Source organism: Alternaria novae-zelandiae, assembly GCF_023758075.1.
Source record: "Alternaria novae-zelandiae strain BMP 2774 chromosome Unknown scaffold_18, whole genome shotgun sequence".
NCBI lineage: Eukaryota > Fungi > Ascomycota > Dothideomycetes > Pleosporales > Pleosporaceae > Alternaria > Alternaria novae-zelandiae.
The window spans coordinates 142,150-167,985 of record NW_026056978.1 but is presented as its reverse complement, the minus strand read 5'-3'; the positions used below and the strand labels follow the sequence as shown (position 1 = coordinate 167,985).

General features: G+C 53.4%; 9 protein-coding genes across 9 annotated transcripts; 6 read left to right on the top strand and 3 right to left on the bottom strand.

The window, feature by feature from the left end:
* Positions 1-2,801: 2,801 nt before the first annotated feature.
* On the top strand, positions 2,802-3,664 carry J4E88_008170 (uncharacterized protein; the record flags this gene model as incomplete). Its single annotated transcript, XM_049401783.1, has 4 exons — positions 2,802-2,930; positions 2,984-3,028; positions 3,080-3,155; positions 3,216-3,664. The coding sequence occupies 4 exons, from the start codon at positions 2,802-2,804 to the stop codon at positions 3,662-3,664; spliced, it is 699 nt and encodes a 232-aa protein (XP_049252321.1).
* Positions 3,665-5,540: 1,876 nt separating this feature from the next.
* On the top strand, positions 5,541-7,497 carry J4E88_008169 (uncharacterized protein; the record flags this gene model as incomplete). The annotated part of the gene is made up of 4 exons (XM_049401782.1): positions 5,541-5,866; positions 5,930-6,590; positions 6,767-7,335; positions 7,407-7,497. The coding sequence occupies 4 exons, from the start codon at positions 5,541-5,543 to the stop codon at positions 7,495-7,497; spliced, it is 1,647 nt and encodes a 548-aa protein (XP_049252320.1).
* Positions 7,498-7,674: 177 nt separating this feature from the next.
* On the bottom strand, positions 7,675-9,825 carry J4E88_008168 (uncharacterized protein; the record flags this gene model as incomplete). Its single annotated transcript, XM_049401781.1, has 1 exon — positions 7,675-9,825. One exon carries the CDS (start codon positions 9,823-9,825, stop codon positions 7,675-7,677), a length of 2,151 nt encoding a protein of 716 aa, XP_049252319.1.
* A 966-nt stretch (positions 9,826-10,791) lies between these two features.
* Positions 10,792-11,723, top strand: J4E88_008167 (uncharacterized protein; the record flags this gene model as incomplete). The annotated part of the gene is made up of 4 exons (XM_049401780.1): positions 10,792-10,930; positions 10,984-11,469; positions 11,523-11,572; positions 11,628-11,723. The coding sequence occupies 4 exons, from the start codon at positions 10,792-10,794 to the stop codon at positions 11,721-11,723; spliced, it is 771 nt and encodes a 256-aa protein (XP_049252318.1).
* Positions 11,724-12,463: 740 nt separating this feature from the next.
* Positions 12,464-14,953, bottom strand: J4E88_008166 (uncharacterized protein; the record flags this gene model as incomplete). Its single annotated transcript, XM_049401779.1, has 6 exons — positions 12,464-13,112; positions 13,164-13,381; positions 13,431-13,560; positions 13,680-13,915; positions 14,057-14,743; positions 14,819-14,953. The coding sequence occupies 6 exons, from the start codon at positions 14,951-14,953 to the stop codon at positions 12,464-12,466; spliced, it is 2,055 nt and encodes a 684-aa protein (XP_049252317.1).
* Positions 14,954-15,792: 839 nt separating this feature from the next.
* J4E88_008165 (uncharacterized protein) lies at positions 15,793-18,322 on the top strand (the record flags this gene model as incomplete). Its single annotated transcript, XM_049401778.1, has 5 exons — positions 15,793-15,800; positions 15,838-16,741; positions 16,789-16,838; positions 16,913-17,676; positions 17,727-18,322. The coding sequence occupies 5 exons, from the start codon at positions 15,793-15,795 to the stop codon at positions 18,320-18,322; spliced, it is 2,322 nt and encodes a 773-aa protein (XP_049252316.1).
* Positions 18,323-18,739: 417 nt separating this feature from the next.
* J4E88_008164 (uncharacterized protein) lies at positions 18,740-19,930 on the bottom strand (the record flags this gene model as incomplete). The annotated part of the gene is made up of 4 exons (XM_049401777.1): positions 18,740-19,269; positions 19,323-19,349; positions 19,413-19,845; positions 19,901-19,930. The coding sequence occupies 4 exons, from the start codon at positions 19,928-19,930 to the stop codon at positions 18,740-18,742; spliced, it is 1,020 nt and encodes a 339-aa protein (XP_049252315.1).
* Positions 19,931-20,879: 949 nt separating this feature from the next.
* Positions 20,880-21,989, top strand: J4E88_008163 (uncharacterized protein; the record flags this gene model as incomplete). Its single annotated transcript, XM_049401776.1, has 3 exons — positions 20,880-21,300; positions 21,349-21,830; positions 21,888-21,989. The coding sequence occupies 3 exons, from the start codon at positions 20,880-20,882 to the stop codon at positions 21,987-21,989; spliced, it is 1,005 nt and encodes a 334-aa protein (XP_049252314.1).
* A 1,072-nt stretch (positions 21,990-23,061) lies between these two features.
* On the top strand, positions 23,062-24,875 carry J4E88_008162 (uncharacterized protein; the record flags this gene model as incomplete). The annotated part of the gene is made up of 5 exons (XM_049401775.1): positions 23,062-23,185; positions 23,236-23,597; positions 23,649-24,051; positions 24,108-24,184; positions 24,234-24,875. The coding sequence occupies 5 exons, from the start codon at positions 23,062-23,064 to the stop codon at positions 24,873-24,875; spliced, it is 1,608 nt and encodes a 535-aa protein (XP_049252313.1).
* Positions 24,876-25,836: the final 961 nt, after the last annotated feature.

Genomic DNA, 25,836 nt, shown 5'->3' with positions numbered 1-25,836 from the left:
TGTTTACCAAATCTGCGGACTTGGATACGACGTCGGCAGTTGCCCTCGAGACGAGACGAGAGATACGATTACGACTTCAGATAGCACATTAGACTAGACTATGATGATTCTTCACGCCCAACAGAAATCCCCAACCTCGTCTCTACGTGAAGCCCGATTACGCGTCGTGAATGCCTCAGCTCGACAGGCAATGTCCAATTGTTGGCTGAAGTGATTATCTCGATGATGGTACGGTACTCCTCCGCAAGCCTTTCACTGGAGGATAATGGACGTGATCCATCATCTCGGGAGGAAATGGAAGATTGCGAACCCGGAGTTGAAGAGGACACCGTTGCTTGGTCAATTCATCAGTGCCCAATATCACGCACGGCAGAGTATCAGGCAGAGTATTATAGCGGTCGGATGAATCATGAGCCTAAAGGTATTCGTAAGCGGTCAGCTGAACAGAGTGAGATCGTCGCGACCGGAGAAGGTATCCTAGATGTGTCGCGGGAATCGCGTGAACTCGTGATTATGATATACGTTGACTTGGTATTGATATGATACTACTGGTACTATACTACATGGACTCTACTATGTCTATTGCGCATCATTAACGCAATATGTGCAGATTATCAGGTACACTGAGATGCAATGCATCAAGAGAGGTACATACGATTACCCCCACGCGCTTATATCTTCGAACGCAGTTGCCGGGAGTATTCGGGCCGCTCGTGACAACAGCGGAAGCATCAGCGCCCAAGGTGACGGTCGACTGCGCGGCCAAGCAGCGGAAGAGCGCATCCTTGGGTCCGAGATGGCCGGACTAGGATGCACTGTCTATGTTGGGATGTTGGGGACGATGAGGTAGATGAGGGACATGCCGTGCGAGGTTTGGATGGTGTTCAACTGGTGGGTCGGGTACCCTGACACCGGCGGATGGGGATGCAACGGAGAAGAAAGAAAGCGGTGGGTACCCTGTTCCACCATAACATTGTCAATTAAGCGGAAGGAATTCAGATGAAACTCATTGAGAAAGTGGCTCGAGGCGCAATGACCACGGGCCGCATGTCGTAGCACGGAAACGCTGTGATGGCTAGACGTCGGGCTGGCGCCTATGCCGATGCTCCTGCTCTTTTCGTCTGAAGTTCTCGACCACGAGAACAGAAGCCGACGACTTTAAAGTTTAATCTGACAGGAACAAGTGGAAATGACAAGAGACGATTCAAGTAGTGAAGATATAGAGTTCCATCACGGTGGCCATTGCAGAATCGGGAGGGTGCTGGCTTGGGCAGCACGGCAGGCTGCGTGCAATCAAGAGATGCGCATCATTGAGCGTCGCAGCATACATGTGGTGACACGAAAACACGTGCTGTGCTGGCGGAGGTACTGGACCTGATGGATGCCTGACGAAGATTGCGCTGGAGCGGTAGGTCTGGAATTTGGACTAATGAGAACCAGCCACGACGAGGAAGCACGAGGAGATGGAGCCCTAGTGTGCGGTAGAGGGAAGTGTTCCTACTGGCAGCCCGTGCTTGAAGGCTCTGCACGCTCGAGGATAGGCTTGCACTCCGTTTTGGCCGCGGAGGCGATGATGCTGTCACTGTAGAGTGAAGAAGCAGTGATAGAAGACGGATCGTCGTGCACGCTGCTGGGCTCGGCCGCTCATGAGTAGGCGGCGCCCGAGAGGAGTGGCATGTTGGAGCGGCGGCAGCGAGTCGGTGAAGCTCTCTGGACCGACCGACGCTGGGCGCACAACGTCACAGATGGCCGAAGCGAGCGACCAGGGCGTGGCCTTGGTTGTTGTTGGGGGTGATGATGCAGGGCTCACCGGCGGACAGGTAAGAAATGTCTGTAAAAACACCAGCGGCTAGCCCCGAAAGCCTCTCCACACGCCGGCAAACCTTGAAGGGCTCGTCGAGCAGCGCAAATGGCTTTAATTTGCCCAATCACGGCTAGCAGCGCGCGCGGTAAAGAAACAAGTCCCTGCTGACAAGCGACGATGCCCGTTTGCATCACCGTCACTAGGGCTCAGAAGGGTCAGGCTGGCCTCGGGCACCCTCGCAGTTGCTGCCCAAGCGACGCCACCTGAGGGCTGCCCAGGTCCGTCTCCACACCGTCGAATGCGCACCAGACGCTCGAGCTATGGAGACTGCTGGCCCATTCGAATAATTAGTTCGGCTGCCGACGGTACGCCGCTCTTTTCGTCTTCTTTTCTCTTCCCTTCTGCTGCTTTCCCATCGATCGCATCTCGACAGAACCAGCCTGCATCAACGCCGCCAAACCAGTGTCACAAGCCTGCTCTCAGCGTGCTGCCCAACCGCTTGACCTGCATCACCGCCATCACCCCAACGGCCAATCACCCCCCGCTCCCGCTGCAAGCCATTCTTCAGTTGCGGCTCCTCGACTCTTTGAGCACTCAGTAAAGTACTCTTCCCGTCGCCCGTACGCTGCGCATTGTCTGCCAGAGTGCGCATAGTGCTTGGATCTTAGTTCCCTCTACTTCCGAGTACCTGCTGTGACCGCCCCCACCAGGAAGCTGCATCCAGCCACGCCGTCAAGGTCCACTCTTGTCACAGGCCAGACCCCCCAAGGTGCCGGTATATTGGTCAAAACCCCGCTTCTGCGTCCTGCATCTCTGAACACCTCTCTCCTGGACTCTTTCTGGACACCTCAGCCCTCGGACTCCCAGGACTGCTTTTGCCCGTATCTTGGTTGCCTAGAGCCCCTCCATCTTAGCTCCCATAGCTTGGCCCCCATTCCAGGACTGACATCACTGTCATCTTTCTTTTCGTAACCTTCCCACACGCCTCTCAATAACCATGTCGCGCGCAAATCAGTGGTTTGTGCCAGGCGATGGCATCGCGAGAGAAGTCATCACCGCCGACATCCAGCGCTACCTGGGCCCAGATGCGCTTGTCAGGCCCGGCACAGGCACCGGAGAGTACCAGGTCCGCACATGTCTCCTTGATGCCAGTACGACGGAAAACTAACTCTCTCACAGGGCCAGCCAGGCTACTGGATAACCGCGTACCGCACTCTCACTTCGGTAGGTTGAGCCGTCGGACGGTGCTCGCGCACTTCGCTAACGAACCCCCAGCAAATGATTCAGGACTTGAAGATGGACTCTCAGCGCTGGCAACAGGAGCGCCAGCCTGGCGACGTCGGACGTGGAGGTAGCCATAGTCCTCAAGTGCGCACTACTAAGGTATCTGGGGGCTCTAACGCTTCATTAGTCGCTTACCAAGACTCTCGTACACATGCTGCTCGTCAGCATTGGGGTCCGACAAAACCGTATGAACACGGTGCGCCCAAGTCGGCGGCGGATCCCTATGACCAGCCACCTCGCCAGTCGTCAACGTCGTCTAGAGCGACAACGTATGCGTCTTCAGGCTATGGTAGCAGTGATCCCCATTATACCACGACTCCCACATCCGCGTATGGAAGTTCGCATCCAGGATACCAGGCCTCCTCCGTCTCCGCTGCTCCCAGGACCCAGCCAGCGGACCCGTACTCATCTTACCAACAGCCCAGCGGACGGGATTACCCTGCGCAGTCTGCTTATTCCTCTTACCCAGCGCAGACCCCAGACCCCTATGGACGCCAGCCGGCCACCCAAGCGACCCAGTACGCTACTCCAAGGTATTTTGGTTACTATGACGAACCCTATTTGGTCTATCGCTAAGCCCCATTAGTGCCACAGCAGCCGCTCCTGGCTACTACATTGCCTCTGACGGTCGTCGTAAGTCATTGCAGTCGTTGCGCGACTCCACAACTAACATTTCTCCCTCAGAATATCCCTTGTCACAACAACCTCAATCGTCACGCAATCCACAGTCTGGCACCTCTAGGTACAGTACAAGATAGAGTCCATCTCCGTTGACGGCCTTGTCCTTGTTCCTGCGTCGATATACCGATCCCGGAGATACCCCTTCTTTCCAAGCTACTGGATGGTGCTCTGGAGTCTGGCCACTCTAATGTTTTAATGGATCCATCTTCTACCCTCTGGGTACCGTAGGGAGTTTGCCATTACCAAAAGCATCCGGACAGATTTGTTTCCCTGGGACTTAAGCCATGGACCCATACCTCTCCCAGCCTGGCGGAGCAGCCCACAGGAGCATTTACTACCCGGATTTTCTTTGTTTTTGATCTTATGTACGTTAATTGGGAAATTGGGTTTCGTTTCTCATTCTCCTCACACGACTGGATCTTTGCTCTGCGGGATGCGGAACCAATTCCTGCCATGGATCTTCCAGCCTCCATCTGGACATGTATTCCGCTCATGGCTGTCATTATCATGCAATTGCATCAATTCCCCGGATTCTGCTTTTCTTGCTATGTATATACCTGCGACACGGGCGTTGCTCCACGAAGTCGATGTTTACGAATGAACGGTTATCTGCCCATGCACAGCATGCGTAGAAGTAAACACCACTGTGCCCATCACATTGCTTTGATCCCGCATTGGATTGCGGCTGGATGCTTCGCACCCACTCACCTCACTGACATCACCACACTGACGCTTCGTTCATCGTGCTTGACAAGCTATCCCCCTCGCTCCCTGGTGAAGTCATCACAATCTAGGTTGTTCTGCGCCACCGAGTCACTTCATGCAATTCGCCTCAATGGTACGATGACTAGCATGGGCGGTGGGTTGATCTCGCATTCTGCCTCTACCCGCCGATCGGCACGATTATCACCACGCTACGGCAATCTTCTTGCGCCATTTTCAGCTGCCCCACGTGACTATGCAGATCTCATGCCGACACCCGGACTGTGCCTGCCAATATTATGCTGTGCGTGCTGTAGACGAGTTCTATGAATTCCCGATAGCTGTGGCATATTCATGTCGATTGATTTCTGAGTACATGTGGGTACAGATGAACACCTGCTTGCGTGCATTGCCGAGGTAGATCTTGCCACCACACCGACGTTGCACGATCTGCATACCTTAGGTGCGCAGATCCCTAAACCTCCCAAGCTGAAAATCTGGAAAAAAGAAGCTATTCAAAGTTTGACGACCTCACGAGCTTCGCCTCCTGACGCCACAAGCTCAAGCCGATGATGCAGCCTGGAAAATCTCGCGAGCTAACTGTCGTCTTAGCAGGTGAAGCGGCTCGGCCCATTCTAGAACCACATCGCAAAACCACTCTGAAGCTAGGAGTGTAGTCTTGCGGAATCGTTTACTTCCACGACGATCCTCTTGCTATCGCTATAAGGTTTTCAACTTGTAGCCGTGCTATCTAGTCACTTCCTCGGAGTCTCTAGTCACCACGTGTTCTCACGAGTCATGATGTCGCTTTCTACGTCGGTGACCAGATCCGAAGTTTCCTCCGCTTGGCCAAACAATGATCCGGGCCTAACACATCCGCAATTGAACATCAACGCCGAAGGCACCGTTATCTCGCAGTAGCAAATGCCGAACCCCTCGGCATCCACCAGCGATAGCGGAGATACTCCCGCAATGTCGAGCTTGGCCCGTCGTCACAAACAGACTACATCATGGGCGCCGCCATGTTGGGTTGCAAACCTTCTACCTCTAGCTCTTCACGACATACACCATGATAGCGTTCCCAAAGCTGTGGGTGGCTTCGACCCTGCTGGCCCAACAGGTGTTTGCAGGCCGTAATTTACTGCCGCGTAATGTTACGGAAACGTATGCGACGGGGTTGTTGCACGAGTCGATGGACTGGATGGACATGTACTATGACAACGAAAGAGGCTATCTTTTCAGCTTGGACGCGGCTGCCCTGACGCATGACACGAGGTCGAGCGTCTGGTATGCGGCTGGCTTGCTGGCGCGGAATGAAGCCGATGATGTGGAGCAGGCAGTACGTATCGTGAAGAACGTCATTGGAGGGCAGTTCAAGAACGAGAGTGAGCAGTGGTGAGTAGTAGTTTGAAAACACCTCCTAGTGCTTCTGTAGCTACCCTTGCTGACATGACCAAGGTACGGCGACTATCAAATCTATCCTGAAGAGCCGACTGTGGGTACGGAGCAGTATCCAGCTGTCATATACAACTCATGGGACCCTAATTGGCGTGGCTTCGTCGGCACAACCCTTGTTGTTATGCTAGAAGAATTCCCGCATCTCCTTCCTCAAGATGTTCAAGATTACATACTGGAGAGTCTGTTCAACACCACGATTGGAGATAGTTACCGCGTTGGTGGCGTCGACGATGATAACCTCTACCCGGCCTACAGCAACCCCTCCATCATGCGCGCCTTTGTCTCCGGATACGTCGGTCGCCGCGCCAACGACTCCAACATGACAACCGCAGGCGAAGCCTACGCGAAAGAGGTCATTGATCTATTTGTCCGCGATAACACGCTTTCCGAGTTCAACTCTGGGACGTACGCTGGTGTCTCGCTGTTTGCGCTTACGCTCTGGGCAAAGTATATGCCAGGTGATAGCATAATGGGCGAGTATGGACCGAAGATGATCCGTGATACATGGTCAGTCTTGGGTAAACTGTATCACGCGGATTTGAAGAATGTAGCTGGGCCCTGGGATCGCGCGTATGGGTTCGACATGAACCGGTATCTGAGTATCCTGGCGCTGCATATGTGGACGATTGTGGGCAAGGAGATGGCGCCTATTAACAAGAAGGTATGTACTGTTCTCTTTCGAAAGGACACCAGGGATGGGTACAATTCGTGTTGCGGTATACATTATCTTAGCAAGTGTTTACTTGCTAGAACATCGCAGCATGTATACTGCACAATGCGACACGGATTCTAGCCATCTCCAGCGAGGGAGACGCAAAGCTAACGATTCGAACATAGCCATATGCCATGGGCCACAAGAACGACTTCGCAATCGGGCCCCTCGTCGCTATCCTAGCACCCTACCACAACACCCTAGTCCCCAACACCACTCTCTCATCGCTCTCCTCCTTCCCCGGCACCCACACCGTCAAAACCTCCGCCTTCTCCCCACCCTACGACACCTACCCACGCAACATAACCGCCTATCTCAGCCCCAACCTAACCATCGGCGCGGAGTCCTTCTCCGAGAATGTCGTCGGTGGCCCATCCATCAACAAGAACTCGTTCAATCCCGCGGTCGTGCAGTGGAAGAGGCAGGATGGAAGTGTGGGTTGGATGAGTCTGTATGCGCAGACCATAGCGCTGGATGTTGTTGTGGAAGAAGGCAGCCTAGTGCTGGAGTACCCAATGGGAAATGCGTCGAGTGCGTTTTCCTTCCTGGTCGGCACAAATGGGTGGGATGGGAAGAGGGATGTGCGCGGTTGGAAGGATGTAGAGGGTATTGACGTTGTGGTGTCGGGGTCTGTGGGGTTGGACCCTGAGGTTACGTTTAATGGGCTTGTTGGAGGAGCGGGCGAGGTCATAAAGTAAGTTCCCCGAAGATCGTCGTTCGTGGAGAAGGAGGCAAGAACAATGGGCGTATGCTGACATGATACAGTGACTTTGAGTTTTGGAACTTTACGTACAGGATGCCAGAGGGGAGCGAGGAGGTGCCGCGAGTTCAGCTGGACTTTGACGTCGTGTGGTGAAATGGAGGATCGTAAACGTCAGACTACATCATTAGTTTCGGCAGTCGTGTACCATCGCAGAGGAAAAGCGAATAAGCGCCCCCCTATCACGAATGCACCCGAGGCTCAAGAAGAAGTGTTCACTTCCAGACAACGTGACTTCATTCAAACATTAACTCGTCGTAACACTCAATATGATCAACTCCCTCTTCCAAAGAACAGTTTGGCCTGCCCTTTCTCTACCCCGTCTCCTCTCCCAGCACCGTTTCCCGGTGGCCGTCCCCGCCCTCTAGAAGGTTTCGAACCGCCAGCACCTTTTCTCGCAGGGGCCGGTGCAGGATTCCTTTCTTCCTGCCGCATTTCCTTCGACAGGTCGAGGGCAAAGTGGTAGTCTTCGTGTTCGGCTTTTTCGCCTGGTGGGAGGTGGAGATTGCAACGTGAGCAAAAATAAGTCTCGGGTGGTCTTTGCGGTACGGAGGGTCTGGCACGAGGAACCGGTGTTATTGGGTCGTGATGCTGTTGTGGTGGGGAATGTGACGCGGGCTGGGGTTGGGCTGAGGGAGGTGTATCTGGTGGATACAAGTCCATGTCTGAACTATGGCGGTCTAAAAGCGGTGTCGATGGTCGCTGTACTTCATCGTCTTGTTGTACCTGTAAAGGATCGAGATCCTCCCCAGTTGCTTCCGCCTCATCTCCACTTTCGTCCCTTGTAGATTCGCTATGTGCTTTCCACAGCACAGCTCTTGCAGCATCGAAGTCGCTGCTCTTCTCATCTCTCGGGCCAAAGAAATTAGCAATGTTGCCTTTCGTCCTTCTCCGCTTCGCAGGTGGCTCGCCTCCACCCACGGTAGCTCTGCCACTTGACAGCATGGCCTTTGCTTCTTCGCCTCGAACCAGGAAGCCGCCAATTCCTTTATTGTTCGTGATGCCGTCTTCGAAACCCCCGACGCTCAGAGAAAGATTGGAGCAAGGCCACGCTCTCCCATCAACGACGACTTGGGCCAGAAGATTCTTCGCAAGGTCGAACAAGATAGTTTCTGACAGTGGTTTGCCCTGGGGTATTGGTGCTTGACGACTTCGTGTCTGTGCGCCTTGACGATGATGCAAATTGACGCTCTTGGGTCTTCTCTTGTTCTCCAGCACACCCTCTTCCACGCACCGTGAGAATATATCCGCAACGAAGATGCGTAGCCACCTTACACCCTGCTCGAACGAGTTGATGGCTGGTCTGAAGGATTTCGCTGAAAGCATACTCTTGATCTGTGTACGCGGGTTGACCTCGCTGCTGTCTTCGCCTCTGATGATGGAGTATATCCAACTGCCGGTGTCGTCGCCTAGCTTCTTCAATTGGTCCAATGGCTGTTCCACAAGGTCTTTCACTTTGTCTGTCCCGAACATGGCGACTACTTCGTCTCCCAATTTGCCGCCCAGCATGCGAATCTTGGTAAACTTCATGTCGGAGAGAAAGTGCTTGACAGCGCGATTCCGTATAACGGTTTGTTGATTCGGCTTCTTGTATCCTGATCCTAGTTTCGACAGCATCTTGTTCCTCGCGACGCCCCCGGAACAGGTATAGCCCAACGTATCCTTGATATGTCTCCTCACATCTCTTACAATCTCGGATGCGATGACCATACACACATCGTCCCAGTCTGGATCTCTGTCTTCTCCATCTTCCTCGCCTGTCTCGACGAGCGCATCGGCCGCCCAGTCCAGCACGGTTGTAGGCACCTTGGGCAGTGGCTCCGTCGGATCGTCGTACGGCGCGGGGCCTCTCAATTCGGGATATCTCTCGAGCAATATGGTATGTACCTGCGCACTCAGATCCATAAAGACCTCGTCGATACTCGCCTTCTCGACGCGCTGTTCCTTCTCAGGCAGAGTCTCCTTGATGCATTTCAGGATCTTGCGGCTCTCCATGCGATATGGGTCCAGGCTGACTTTATGCGTCGCCATGTCCCTGAAGCTGTTCTCATGATATGCCCATGTCTCGTCTCCCTCCTTCCACGTCGCAACGTGTTGCAGTATAAGATCCGGACATTGCTTCAACGCTTCTGTCGAGGTGACGTGTCGGCTGAGTCCGAATGCGCGCGCGGGGTAGTTGATCGCTATCAGGCCCTGCCATTGTTGTACGGCGAGAGGTTTGGAGGGGTCGATGCCGAGGCGGACGGTTTCGCACTGCGCGTAGAAGGCATCGAGGTCGACGTGCGCGATCACGCGGAGCGGCGTCTGCGGGCTGTACGTCTTGAGCTGATGCAGCTGTTTATACGTAAACTTGGACTTGGGAATGCGACGCGGAGAGGTGATGGAGAACTGCGACGAATGAAAGTCCGGCGATGGTGACGACATGCCGAGTGACGGCTCATATCAGAATTTGGGGTCGCGTTCGAGGAGGGAGCAATAGGGTCTGCGAGGGTACTAGCCGTGTTGCATAGTGGAATTGAAGAATGCGATGCAGACGCGACACCTGGAAGGCGCGTGTTCCCGCGGTCCCGTGCATGCGCGTCATTCATCCCCGAGATCGCGCTAGCCAGATCGCATTCGTTATTCGATCAACACCAAGTCTGCAACCACCGAATCAATCTCACCACAAGAATTGTGCTACCACTGGATATGGAACTACGCTGTCGCAATTCAAGGCAAAATCCATGATGAAATATCGACTGCCAAAGTCCATGTCACGACACGCCCATGGCATTCTGTCATTCTCCGCTGGAGCATGACATTAGCATCATGCGATTCCTAGTGAGCACTTAACGTTTAGCGTTTAGAGGAGCGAGTTTTGACTTCAGCTGTCCAAAATCGAACAGTTGGATGGTATGATCGTGCGCATGCGCTGCCTTGACGGTCCAGGACGATGCATCACGTAGACGGCAGACGTATATCAGCAGGCGATATATCGCGGATGATCTAAGTCTGACGCGTACCTGAAGATCAAGCCGCGGCGTGCTCCAGAGCAGGGTTACATTTCGGTGATTGGCCGCGGAGCCACATTTCGAAAGATAGCAGCCACAAACCAGCGTGCAGCATGCAAGCACACGCACGCCACATTGCAATCACAGTGACAATACAGAAATGACCCGACAGTCTCAGACGTGGCAAAAAAATCCATGAAACTCCTTTGAGTTGCTGCACTGCCATACCAAGGCTCTTGACATAGTCATTGACGTCATGGTGAGCCCTTGATCCAATAGGAACATGCGGCTCAAGCCTCGCGACTACAGCAGGGCGAATACCTAGGGCGTTGCTTTTAATCGAGCTGTATTTTGTCGTGTGTAACCTCCTCTAATTCCCATACAAATAGTTACCGTAATCATGATCGCAAAGATGGAAGGAGCTAATGGACATGCGGAGTCTGGTGGAGATGTACCAGTCTACGCAATCGACAATGTACCCATTACCCAAGAAAGGAAACCATACATTCAAGGAAAGAAGTCAAACCTACCACACGCAGGTACGTACCACGGCGCGCACGCTACTACTACGTCGTCTGCTAACTGCCAATAGCGGTCGCACGTGCGAACCTCGCTCCTTCAGAGGAAACACCTCAAGGCAGCACGCAAGACGACTGGGCAAACAAGCACTCGCACCAAACCGTACTGCAACAGCACTGCGACTTCTTTGACCGCGACCACGATGGTATCCTCTGGCCGCAAGACACATTTGTCGGCTTCTACCGCCTTGGCTGCGGACTCTTCTTCTCCGCCTTCGCCGTATTGGTAATCCACATCAACTTCTCCTATCCCACGTGCTCGGGATGGCTCCCGGACCCCTACTTCCGTCTCTTTCTGAACAACGTGCACAGAGCGCGACACGGTAGTGATACAGGCACGTATGACACCGAGGGACGGTTTATACCGTCGAAATTCGAAGAGATCTTCACCAAGTACGCGGAGGGACGGGATTATCTGACCGTGGGTGATCTGGTGAACGTGTTGAAGGGGCAGAGGAATATCAACGATCCTATCGGGATGTGTGGATTTATCTTTGAGTGTAAGCATTATCGTTCTCAAAAAGTATGAGGGGGAAATGCTGATGTCAAGTAGGGACTGCAACGTATTTGACGCTCTGGCCCGAAGACGGTCGGATGATGAAGGTACGCGATATGGAGGAACCTATCTTGAGTTGCTCTTCATGCTAACAATAACAAGGAGGATATTCGCGCCGTATACGATGGCAGTATTTTCCAAAGGATCGCCGATAAGCGCGAGAGAAAGATGGAGATGCAGAAGAAGAAGAGTCAATGATGAGCGTCGGCATCTCCGATAGATCCATAAAGAGGCTTGGTGCATATGCACTGCACGACTCCGAAAACATTTAATCGAGTTTTGAAAAACGATCGCTGAATATGTGGCGCTGTCCTGGAGTGTAAGAGTACCGCTACTGAAATGTGTAGTTCCACCAACCCGCGCCCAGACATGTGTCGTTCCGAAAGACCGACCGAATCAAGCAGTGACATCACCAGTCAGCGCATGCCCCTGTCGCATCCATGGATTCCAATCAAAGAACCAGAACCTCACCTGACGATACTTGTACTTTTACGATAACTCCCGCATAATTTTCGATTCGAACATACAGATAAGGCTAGCTTGCAGGGCATACTACCCGTAGCCAATGGTAGCTGTCAGGCCGCGGACACCTGCATGCAATTCGTCCAGTCCTTCGATCTAGCAGCTAGCACATAGCACGCAGAAAACTTTTACCATGGTGATCGTGATCGTGGATTAAAAAGCTGGTGGGTGAGCTTATCCGGATTACGGTACTTCGTCAGGACTAGTGGCCGGCAGAAAAGACCCATCGGACAAAGTGGGTCACGCTCTATGGTTTCTGAGCACACGTGATGATGCGCAGGAGATGGAAACTACAGCTCTGAGGCAAAGCATTGAGTCTGGATGTAGCGAATAGCACAGTAACCAATAAACCGTATATTGTTCCAGCGTTGTTGTAGCCTCCACCATGCTCTGATTCCACCAATCTCTCGGCGCGTTCAAAAAACGATGCTTCGCCATGTCCTCGACGCCCTATCTTGCTGAGTTGGCTCAGCAGTATCGTTGGGAAGCTTGAGATCAGCCATAGTCTGCAACAGCCGATTCAGACGTTGTTCGGTCGGATCCGAGGTGATGGACTCTACGTTGACAGGGTATTCGCCATAGACGTGTTCCATCATCGACTTCTCCCTGTCATCTTCGTCTTTGATGTGCGCCCAGTCTTTGAGCAGCTTGACGTCTACCGGATTCATCTTGTCGCGCAGAATGCGGAATACGAGTTCAGATAAGAAGAAGTTGTGGCCTTGGTCGCGCAAGCCCTTGGCGCACAATATGAGCGTGGCTCGTGTGGCTTTCATTATGGCTGGGAAATGCTCTTGTTGCGCTTCCGGGGTGCGTAGACGCTCGATCGAATCGAAGCCTAGCTGAACGAGGACCTGGAGTAGGAATATGTAGTATGCCTCGAAACCGTGACGGTGGAAGAACATATGGAGAAGCGTCTGCAGACTCGCTTTCGAGGCAGCATATAGTTGGGCCGGACTAAAGCCTGTATACTTTTGGAATGCGCCATTATTGTTGGGCCAGTTGAGAGACTTTTCCTTTTCCAGGAACGGTTGGAAGGTCATGGTAACGAGGTTGTGGAACTGCATGCTGTGACCCAAACGTTAGTCATTTGTACATGAAATACATGTCAAACCTCACTGTAGCAGAAGCTGTGTCGGCATGGCGGCATTCTGTGGCTGTAACGGCTCCGGAAGATCACGGAACCATTGTACCAGCATAAGATGATAACGACTAGCCTGCTCAATATCGAGATTGTTATCTCCATCGTCCTCTGGAAGAGCCTTTCCGGCTATGTCGTTCATGATGCATCGAAGCTTGATGAGCGACAGGAATGTCTGTCCCAGGTAGATGGGGGTCTAGTAGCTTGTCAATTTGGTCCATGATAAGGGGCAGGTGGGGACGTACCACGTGTGTCGCAAGAGGGTATTTGACCCAAATCTCGCCAAAGAAGTCTTGTGCGTCTTGATACGCGGGCAAGCCGTCCTCAGGTGGAAGTCGAGACAGTGGGGGCTTCATAAGGTAAAAGCAAGAGAACCTGAACCTACATCAGAGGCGATCTCAATACTACGTTTGGGGGCAGGGGCAGGGGTAGGACGAGGAAGAGGGTGAGGGAAACAGGAGACGAGGGAAAGGAGAAATCAGGTAAGCTCATACGCTTGCTGAGAGAAGATGCCCCAGGCTGTGATGGTTCTTGAAATGCGGTCCTTCTCGTTATTGTATTGCGCGCTCTTAGCAAATAAGTCTAGTCTATCCGCAAGCGCTAGAGCGTGAGACCACATTGTCCAGCCCATTTTGTCCATGCCATTGGCGAAGTATATTCGGCCTATGATGGTAGCTGCCTGGGCAGACGGAAGACTACACACGGCTTGTGTCTGTTCCAGCTCCCATAGCTGTCTGGTCTCAGCCATACACCGATAGCTATAGGTATTGGGATTCCAAAACTCGGACCTCTGCCCAAGCGTACTCAAGCCGTGCTGTTGATCGTGTCAGCTCACAAGGAAGCAAGTGGGAGAAGCCAAGATGGAACCTACACAGGCTGCGGTGAGAATGGCGCTGACTAGGAGTGGTGAACAGTAATCAGACCTTCCAGCAGTCATGTCATCGAGAAAGTGATCTTTGTGGAAGCAAGGCCACAATGGGAACTCGTACAGGAAGTAGCCTTCGAGAAGGCGTGTGAGAAAGACGTCGTCGTCGCTTATCGAAGTCCACTTGGACGGCCTCAGGGTGTCTGGCGCCATGCGTGGATCGTACATGCGGGCGCCTGGATAGGGCACGTGGTAGATGGCGCTGTGAGTCTGCTCCTGGATGTCCGTGCCGTGATGGGCAGTCTCGTTGGACAGGGCCTTGTACAGTCTGGAGGCAAGGTAGGGGTTGTCGGCACCGTCAAACAGCGGCATCATGTCAGCAAGATAGGGAGCGGTGAACTGGTATGTCGTGTCTGGGACCAGCTTGAGCTGGACACGTAGACTGCCATACTCAAGGAAACGAAGGAGGGTGCGCTCGTCGGTGCCGCGACGCAGCTGGGCGAGGATGTCCTGGGCGACGTGCCATGGCTGGGAGCGCAGATGGGCGAAGATGTGCCGGAGGAGGGCATGCTGGGGGTGATGGTGTGCGTGGACCTGGACCTGGCCATGGTATCGCCTGGCACTGGCAGCAACGGGCCGGACCGCAGGCTGAAGGTAGTTGCATGGCGTGTGCCGCTTCCGGCACTCTGAGCACTGTGGACGTTCGGTCGAGCACTGGGCGCGTCAGAGGTGTGGATGAGTTTAGCTCGCGCACGGCCGCCGACTTACCTTGGTGATGCGGCCGCGACAAGCTTCACATGCTCCTGCGCCCACAATCCGCTGCAGACTCAACGCAGGCCGCGCCCGAGATAACGCCGCGCGCTGGGTGAGCTGCGGGCGGGCTGGAGGCAGGTTCTCGTCCATGGGCAGTAGCTGGCTCACCTGTCAGGCAGATACGCGATTCGGGTCGTGGCCGCGCCGTCTTGAATATTGCTATTATACTGCACGTAGGGTGGTGCAGGGCTCGCGGACCTCGACCTCCCTCCTCGCCTACGTACGTGCCTGCCTGCTCGTACACAGCATGACGTCGCCCGCCTCGACGCTCATTGGCCACGGCACAAAGCGCCTTCCTCTAATGGGCGCCCTCCTCGTCTCGAAAACTACCCGACTCTGGCTTATTATGTTCAACGCGTAAAGGTTGTCTGCCGGAATGCTCCCCCGTTCCGTCACCACGACGCAGCTGCTACTCCGATAAGGACTGCACTCGTGACTCCACGCTACGACATCTAGGCGGACCGTTGTCTCCGCCTCAGTCTTTCCCTCCACCTCCGCCTCTGCACACGTGCTTCGCCCCTTCTCCCAGCACTTGCAGGTGGTCACGTCCAAGTGAATGGATAACGGCCGCTACCCGCCCGAGGGCTCCAGCTCCAGGGAGGCAAAGGTGGCCATACCAAGAATTCCTGGCCATGGATACCAGATGCCGCCTGCCACAAGAACTCCTCGGGTCCGCACCGAAGTAGTGAGCAAGGCTGTGAGTAAACTCTCTTGTACGATTGGGCCGGTGCTGACGTCCGCTTCTAGTGCACGCAGTGCCGTAAACGAAGTGGGCCCTTCCTCATGTCCAGATCGCACAACTTCGGCTTGCTGACTAGCCCCAGAGATCAAATGCTCTGGCCACCGTCCGCAATGTATCAACTGTCAACGGCAGGACAATGATTGTCACTACGACCTGGAGCGCAAGGACCGCCTCAAAGGGTCTGTTCATGTCTTTGTTCATCTGCTCCACATCCCCGTCTGACTATCAAAAGAGCTCAACGCAAATCGCACGCCTTGACTGCACTCTTGATTGAAGTGAGCAGCCAGCTTGACGATGAGAGCAAGAAGAGAGTTGAGGATACCTTGGCATCTTTCGAAGACGACACGCCGCCTCCTCCACCAACACCTGCTCTCTCTCATGGCAAGCGCGCAAGAAGAGCTTCGTCACCTTCCCCCAATGACGATGCTCTGAGCGCCACATCTGTAGATGGCGGAGAAGCTCACGTCTCAGCTTCAGTCGGCTCCAACGAAGATCTAGACTTCGTCCAAGAGGACATTCTCAATACGGATGAGGCAGATAACACGGGCTACATGGGTCACAATTCGCACGTTCAGTGGCTCAGAGCCCTGGAAACCAAGATCGAACAGCCCGAGGGCGAACCTGCCAACATGCCTTACGGGCCACCGGGCGTCGACGGCGACGCCTTTAACCAGCGTGCTGAAGCGCTTCACGGGCGTCAGCAACAGAGCCATACTCGCCCTTCTCCGCACCATGACAAGTTTTCTGGCTACTACTTTTACCTTGACAAGTCCAACATCGACGTCGATGTTGGTGATCCACACGTCATACCCTCTGCTGAGTCGGCCGAGAGGCTGTTCGACTACTACAAAGCAGTTGTGCACAGCCCATTCCCCATCTTAGGTGACATGTTCGAAGCTCAACTGAAAACGTACTTTGCCAAGGATCAGGGCAGTCCTACGCTGGTCGTCTGCCCAAAGTGGAAAGCTGTTATGAACCTCGTATTCGCTATTGGCGCACGCTATTCTCATCTCATCGGCGCCGAATGGCAAGCCGACGATCGTGATCACCTAGTGTATATGTGGAGAGCAATCCATTTATTGCAGCTCCAAAGCATTGATACTCTCGTTGCGCAGCCAGATCAAGCGCTGATTCAGGTAAGATCCGTTGAACTTGGACCCAACATCTTTTGACCCATGTCTAGGCGTTTGGGCTTCTGTCTTTCTACTACTTGACAATAGGTCATGTCAGCAGGTACGTCGTACTTCGAATGAACGAAGGCACATTCACCTTTGTAGCCTGTAAGTATGCTAACAAGGACGTTGCAGAGCTTGGTACATGATTGGCATCGCCCTTCGACACGCACAGGCCGCAGGCTTGCACCTCAGACACGAAGACCCTTCCATGTCTCCCAAGAGAAAGAAGGCCCTGGCCCAGATTTGGTGGTCACTTTACTCCATCGAATGTGTTCTTACTTGCATAACTGGGCGCCCACGCACAGTAAGCGCCATTGACTGTACTGTACCGCCACCAGGCGCAAAGGGTACAGAACTGGATTCATCATCTCGTGAAACCACCACATCAGCTGCAATCAGGCAGGCATCTGAGTCTTCTGCGGGCGAGTCCATGATCAAAACCAGCGTAGATCCGTTTGACGTAGCCTACGTTAGGATCGATATCCTCATGGACAAGATCTTGTCTGGCTTGTATTCCGCACAAAAGTCTGCCAAGTCCTGGAAGGCTGCCCAAAAGGAGATTGCTTCGCTGTCTGACGATTTAGAAGCCTGGGCCTTGCATTCCCTGGTTCGGGGTCCAGCAACAGCGACCGCTGCCACTTCAGAGAGCAACCTGAGCCGAGAGCAGGTGCTGCTCTACATCTATTACCACAACGCCAAAATTTGCATCACCCGGCCCTGTTTATGCCGACTAGACCTGCGCATAAAGGGCCAGAGCGAACAGTCGACTCGATTCAACCAGAAATCTGCTGAGGCCTGCATAGGTGCAGCTCTAGATCTCACTTCCATGTTGCCAGATCCTCCCAACCCTGCATGGTTTTACGGATACGGTCCGTGGTGGTGTGCTGTTCATATAAGTAAGAACCTCACACATTGCGATATGGGGCTTGGCTAACCACCCCTATAGTCATGCAAGCCCTTACGGTATTACTTCTCGAGTTGTCATTGGACGGCATACACTTAACGGTCGAAAAGTCACACATTACAGTCTGCATCGATAAGCTCATACGATGGTTGAATTCGATGAAACCCGTCGACGCAGTCAGCGAGAACGCATACAACATTATTGCCAGAGTCATGAATAAGCAGACCAAGGAAGAGGCGGCCCGTCGTCGACTACCTCAGCCACAAATAACGGATCAGCACCAAAAACAACAAGATATAGAGCATATGACTTTTGAATCACAGCAGCGATATCAGCCGTACAGTCAACCTCTTACGTTGCAGCAGTCAGATGTTGCATGGCCAAGCGCTGACCCATTCAATAGCAACATCTACTCGCAATACAACACAGGCAACTTCGATCTCTACGACGCTCCTGGCGGCGATATTTTGAACGATCCCACCACTGAGCTAACAGAATTCAGTCAGCCTCTGAATCTGTTCTATGGAAATTCCTACGAATCGACTTTCGATCACTGGGAATGGGATCCAGCGGCTTTTCAGGATCCAGATCAGCAAGGATATCCAGGATATGAAGGGTATGATCCAGGTGGTGGCTAGATGTGTGGCGTACACTCGCCAGCACTGTGGATGAAAGAGGTATGAACATTGCGCCTTCAAGGACACGGGTTCAGAACAAAATATAGAATGACAGCGGCATGTCTGAGCAATCAGCAATCCCAGTCTCGTTATACAACACCCAAAAAAGCATGTAGTATACCACATAATTGCTGTGTACACTACTGTACTAGGATTACCGTTACTCCTGCAGCCGTTGACGGTGTCCCATGTTGCTGCTGTTTTCCACCTTAGCATAAGTGCGGTTTCATGAGACTCCTTGCGCTTCATCTTTGATATGACACTCATCACGGCGAGGTAAGCCCCATATTCGATGCCAGGGTGAAGTTGTATAACTGCATTTCTAATTTTGGTAACAATATGATAGACCCGAAGAACATACCCGCAGCAGCAGAACATTTAAAGTTCACAAGCTTCCACGTTGTACATACCCTCAACAACCTGACAGTCCTGCCCATATCGCTCCAGCGCATCCCTCACTGCATCTTCCAACTGCATGGTCTCCACACCAACGAGCTCATTCTGAACAGTCCTCTCCAAGTCCTCCGCATGACCTTCATCATCGCCCTCATAAAACTGGTTACACACGCCCAACCCCTTCATCGCTTTACCCATCTGCGCTTTCCCTTCCTCCTGCTCACCTCCTTCCTTCCACTTCTTCAGCACGATCAAAGCGTTTCGGTGGATCTTGTCCACGTCGACGTGCGAGATGGTGAAGGTGGTATCGAGAGCCTTTTCAAGGGTGCGCAACAGCGTGTGTTGAGTGACATTAGAGGAAGGGACAATGGGATCGAGGAGGACGGGGCGGTTGAGGATGGGGTCGGGGCTGCGGAGCATGTTTCCTGCTGCGAGGCCCATTGTGGGTAGGGGTGTCCAGTGTAAAGGTTGGTTTCCGGAGCCGTAAATGCGGGCGCGGCGGTTGGGTATATCTGGTGATGTTAGTGGGATGGTGATGGTTTGTGGTTGATGGGGAGGTGCTTACCAAAGCCTGCTGGACCTTTCATCAACCCTATCATACAGTAGTCAGTATCACCCTCTCAAAACCAGATCACATAACTAGAAAACCACATACACATATCGAAGAACGGCCCACCATTCAAACTCGTCCACGCCATCTTCCCCTCCCTCCCCAATCCCTCCAGATACTCTCTGATCCTACATTTACCGCCAACGAAAGTTTCCGGTAGTCTCCTGAACGCTTCCCGGGTGATCTCTCCGACGAATTCGTTGGCGAAGAAGAGCTTGACGCCTGCAGCGACCGCGGCGTCGATGATGAGTTTGGATGGCTCGTAATGCGTGGCTCCGCCTGTGATGCAGTTTACTACTGCGTCTTGGTTCTGGAACGCGGCTTGGAGCGACGAAAAGGACGTGTAGTCGACAGTGCGGTGGGTGATGGTAGAAGGTGGTGTGTAGGATGATGTTGGGCGCGTGATGCCTGTGATGGTGAAGCGGGGCCCGTCTTTGAGGAGTTCGGTTATGATGGCGTTTCCGACGTTTCCTCCTGGCTGTCATTGGTGTTAATGCTGGGGGGCGTAAGACAGCTCGGGTGAGTCGGCATACCCCGAGGATTGTAATGTTCTTGATCTCCATTCTGAAGCTTTGTTTGCGATAAGTATGGAAGGATATGAGATATTGGATGCTGAGTGTCAATGATGAGTTTCAATACCAAACTCCATGAGACTACAGGATCTTATATATCTGTGATGAAGTGCTCGTCCAAAAGCAACCAAAGCTTCCAAAACAGACGCCACAAATCCGTCGATACATGCATTTCGTTCAAGTCGTACGTTTCTGAGGTTTGTGGAGGGTCAGGCTGAAGTAGGCAGCCATGTGTATGATTGCCTTGTAGTTGCCTGATCTTGTTGGAAAACGTTCGGCCTGAGTCTGGAAGCTGCATCCTTCGGCTCGGGAGATGAGAGACCACCGATGCTCATCCTAGACCACGCTTGGCTCATTCGGTGTTGGTGCAGCGAAAGAGGCTAGCTTACTCACGTGTTTCGTCGGCGTTTGAGCTCGAACAAGCTGGCAAGGTCAAATGCCGAGCGTGTTCTATATTCGTGTCATCATTCAACGCGAAGCAGTCGCGTAATTGAAGCGTGATAGGATAAAGTAAATAGAAGCGTTTCTACAGCGTCAAAGTATGGGCAAATATTGGTTCCTGTTGTCGGATATTATCATTGCTGCATGTACTTTGGAAGTGACGATGGCGGGGCAGCCGAGGCCGTGATGGTGGGGTTGCATCATCTCAATACACAGATGATTGTAGCAACACAGCCGTTGAGTAGTTGAATAGCAAACTGTCATGCTTCCAATTGAGCGGAGTAAATTACCACACTCGATGTTGCAATCGAGCAAGTTCGGTCCGAGATAGGCCGCTTTGAGCAGCGCCGTTGGTGGATCTGGGCAGCACGTAATAGAAGGTTACCAAATGCCGCTGCGCTCAAGATAACATTAACCGGCAACTCTTTCGTCTCGACCCCTCCATTCTACCAGAGTACTCGATCGCCCTTCAAATTCCTTCACACATCGCCTATCCACCATGTCGCAACGAGCAGCACTTCTTATCGGCAAGCTGTCGCACGCTCAAAAAGAATGGCAGCAGGTCTCACAGGTAGCATCGAAGCTACACGAGTACCCCGATGGCAACCGAGAAGACTTCCTCTCAAAGTGCAAGAGCGGCGAATTTGACGGCATCTATGCTCTCTACCGAAGCAACGACTCGAATCCGATTACCGGAGATTTCAACGCGGAACTGCTCGACGCTCTGCCTAAGAGCCTGAAGTATGTTTGCCACAACGGAGCGGGATACAACAACATCGATGTCGCAGCATGCACAAAGAGGGGAATATCGGTTTCGAGCACGCCGATAGCGGTCAACGACGCGACTGCAGATGTTGCCATATGGCTTATGCTAGGCGCGCTGCGAAATATCAAGCAGGCATACATGGCAGTCAACAACGGTTCGTTTCTCCAGCGTTTCGACATAACGTGACTAACTCATTTCATAGGCAAATGGCGCGGTAACTTCTCCCTCGGTCACGACCCCAAGAACAAGACACTCGGTATCCTAGGCATGGGTGGCATCGGTTCGGCAGTCGCACATCGCGCAAAGGCATTCGGTATGAAGATACAGTACCACAACCGCAACCAACTACCAGCCAATGAGGAGAATGGAGCAAAGTACGTCAGCTTCGAGGAACTGCTCAAGACATCCGATGTCCTCAGTTTGAACTTGGCACTCAACCCGTCGACTACGCACATCATTGGCAAGGAGCAGTTCAACACAATGAAGGACGGGGTGATAATCGTCAACACTGCACGAGGTGCATTGATCGATGAGGCCGCTCTGGTGGACGCGCTGAAGAGCGGCAAGGTCTGGACATGTGGACTAGACGTGTTTGAGGAGGAGCCGAAGATCCACCCGGGACTACTGGAATGCGAGAGGGCGGTCTTGCTGCCTCACGTTGGAACCGGCACATACGAGACACAGGTAAGTGACGCTGTCCATGCATCTCATTGACTATGAACTACAACTGACGGCTTTCAGCGCGACATGGAAATATTGGTCTTGGATAACTTGAAGTCGGCTATCCAGAGCGATAAGTTGTTGACGCAAGTACCCGAACAGAAGGGCAAGGCAAACTTGTGATTGATCGTCTGGACGATCGGTCTTCGAATTGGAACATTTGTACTCAGTTTGGTAATGAAGAAATGATGAAAATCAGCCTGCAACCATTCTTCTGCATGAAAGCGAACTTGACGTGACTATAACTAGAAAGCTTCGTGTATTGTCGTTTACATAGTCCCGACACGCTCTATGCCAGGCGGCATGTCGGCTTAAGGAACAAAGGAGGCAGCGTCGGAGCCGGTGACTTGGCTCGGCATATGGATTGCTTAGCGATTAGGCCAATAAGAAGCTTGTCGCAATTTCAATCGCCTAGCTTCCGTGTGGAGGCACGATGTGGAGGAGGAAAACCTGGGGTCGGTCTTTGAAGGAGTGTGGAGAAGAAGGGGAACTGTGAGAGTAAATCTGGAGTCGTCGGTCTTTGCATCGTGAGAATATCGCAGGTTCGAGAAATTATCGGCTGCTGTTTGGGTTCTTCACATGCACAAGACGAGTTCACCGCCCGTAAGCAACGCTAAGCATGGGCCTAGTCTGGCACCCGACATCTTCGCACGTGAACACGTCCGCACACTGGATTCCTTCAGAAACTGCATCTGCGCTGCACAGTCAGCGACTCATCCCGTCTGTTAGTCCTGCAGCCGTTTGACTCGTTTACTCATACTGCAGCTGTAGGATTCACAGCAAGAGCCTCAACACAATCGCAGCAACGGCGTTTGAATGGAAGGATAATTACCACCCGCCATGCCGACCCACCAGCTATGGGGCGCTCCGCCCTGTGACTGGCACATCTGGAGTCCCCACGATACGTCCCCACGTCATTCTCCCCGACGTCGCGTTACACTATGCCGACAGCCAAGCCAAATGGGCTTCGCCTTTTGCCTGCGGGTTTTGGGTTCGGAGTTTGGCTAGCTAGGCGCTGCGAGGCTGGTGCTGGGGAAACTGACGATATATAGTCGGATGCTTGCCGCGATGTGACCTTACCTAGGCACATTGACAGATCGACATCACTGTCTTTGACCGCTCGTCGCATCGCCATCGCATTCGCGTAGGGCTTTTCTTCTGTTATATTTGGCTTCCTTTGCGACGCGCTGCCATCATGGCCAAGCTCAACATGTCCGAGGTGTGGGCGGACATCAAGACGTACCGTCGCGCCTATGTACTCACCGCTGTGGCTTCTTTTGGTGGAATGCTGTTCGGTTGGGACACGGGTCTTATCGGAGGTATGTATGCGCATTCGCACGCGCAATGATCATGGCTAACGCGCTTGTAGGTGTATTGACGATGGACGCGTTCCAGCACTCATTCGCCCTAGATAAGGACAGCAAAGACTTTGCCAATCTGCAGGGAAACATCGTGTCTGTTCTCCAGGCGGGGTGTTTCTTTGGTGCACTCTCTAGTTTCTACGTCTCAAATACTTTTGGGCGCAAATGGGCCCTGATCATTGCGGACGTCATTTTCATCCTTGGGTCTTTGATCCAAACCTTATGCGGAATTGGCACGACAAGTCTAACACAGCTTTACATTGGACGCGTCATTGGCGGTTTCGGCGTTGGACTGATTTCAGCGGTCGTCCCTACCTACATTGGAGAAAATGCGCCAAGGGCTATCCGAGGACGTTGTATTGGATGCATGGTATGACCTGTCAAGACTGCTTTTCTGGAACCGACCCACTAACGCTAGCAGCAACTCTTCAACGTGACTGGTATATGTTTGTCCTTTTTCGTAAACTACGGCATATCGCTCGACATCCCTAGCCCCACAGACGCGACAAAATGGCGTGTGCCATTTGCCCTCCAGATGCTTCCCGGCGCCTTCCTGCTTGTGGGCATGCTATTCATGAATGAGTCTCCCCGCTGGCTCGTCGAGAAGAACAAGCTCAGCCAAGCCGCCAAAGCTTTGGCCCACGTCCGCGGCAAGAGCGTCGAGGACCCTGAGGTGGTGCAGGAGCTAGACGAGATTATTGCGGACTTTAACGGCCATGAGCAGATGCCAATGATGGCTCAGCTCAGGGCTGCCTGCTCGAGCAAGAAGATGCTGTATCGCTCGAGCTTTGTTGTAATCCTCATGTTCTGGCAACAGTGGACCGGTAAGAAGTTCCGACGTGCAATCTGCATTTGAGGGATATACTGACGTGGTGATTAGGTACCAATTCGATCAACTACTATGCGCCGCAAATCTTCAGGCAGATTGGTCTTACTGGCAACTCTTCCGGGCTATTCGTACGTATTTTGCAAAGACTGCATGCGAGCCAGACTAACATGCAACTAGGCAACTGGAGTATACGGTATCGTCAAGATCGTCGTTACCGCGATTGGCCTGATGGCCTTCACCGAGCAACTCGGAAGGAAGTGGTCGTTGATCCTCGGCTCGATGGGCCAAGCCTTTGCGATGTACTACATTGGCGTCAACCAGGCAGTCCACCCACCCACAGGTGAGCTGGATGGCAACGCAATCTTCGCCATCATGTGCGTCTATCTCTTCGTCGTGTTCTACTCGTTCGGGTGGGGACCGATCCCATTCGTGCTGGCATCGGAGTGCAGTCCTAACCATGTGCGATCTCTGCTCATGGCGGCCTCGTTGATGACGCAGTGGCTCTTTAACTTTGTCATCGCAAAGATTACCCCCCTGATGCTGGACAACATTACGTACGGAACGTTTCTTTTATTCGGCTCGCTGTGCATTGTCATGGGTGTCTGGACGGTGTTCTGCGTGCCCGAGACGAAGGGAGTGCGCCTGGAGTCCATCGGCGAGCTGTTCGAGGGCAACATCATCAGGGGTTGCATTCAGGATACGGTGCCGAGCAAGTCGCGGGCGAAGCAGCTCAGGCACCATCACGCCACGGACGATGCCGATTCGACCAAAAGCGGCGTGGGCAAGGCTGCGCGGGTTGAGCAGATCGAGGATGTGTAGAGCATCGGGCGGGAGGAGGCGATGGCAAAAAGCAAGAAGCAGCCAATGTTCAGTGCTTACGTTGCGGCGCGTCCGGCGGATTAGTACCGCGAGGAGTGCTTCGGTAGCTGAGAGGTGCCGAAGCCATGGCCCTGTAGCTAGACCAATCGATCGCGAACATGAGACTACACTGTGCATCAGGATCTGTACGACGTGTTCATACAGCGAAGATCGTGAACGGAACGAGGAGCTGAGTCGGCCCGCGCAGGGCAGTCGCACCGGACGAGTCACGAGGCCATGGCGGACCTGGCGGTCAAGTTGGGTATCACAGGGCTATCCCGAGCTAGCGGGGTCAGTTGGGCGGCGCAAGACGTCTGTAACAGCTAGAGAGGGCAGCTAGGCGGCGGGGCGACGTTGTTGACAGGTCGAGGGCGCATGTGCTGACGTGCCTGTGGCAGCAGTGGGCACCTGGGTAGAGTGAAGCGTCGCGGTGGAACGTGGTAAATCCTCTGCAGCTAGTCTGAAATCTAGTCAACTGGTAGGACATGTCTAGAGTAGCGGACCCTGTTTCTGTGCGGCGAGCCATGCCGGCTGCTGAGTGGCTGTGCCTGCAGGGGTGCGCGGGCCCAAGCGAGGGCGATGACATAGTGCAATCTGACGCTCTCCACGCACCCTCGAAACCAGGCGGGCGGCGGCCTGGGCACGCTCTCTGTACCCGACCGAATCCTCACCCTCCTGCTGTCTATCCTTACTGTCCATCTCGTGTCGCGCGCTGCACCCCATCGCTCCCATCGCCGTGTGCACATCGGCCGTTATCCCCCCCACCGCGCTTGTCCGCCTCATTCGCTGCCTCGCGGTCCCCACCACGAGAGCCCATAGCATTCTGCTGGGCACACCCTGGGAGCCGGCTGCAAATATCACGTTGATTTTACACCGTGCCAGTACCCCCGCCCCCTGTCACCACTCACGCCAGGGAACTTGG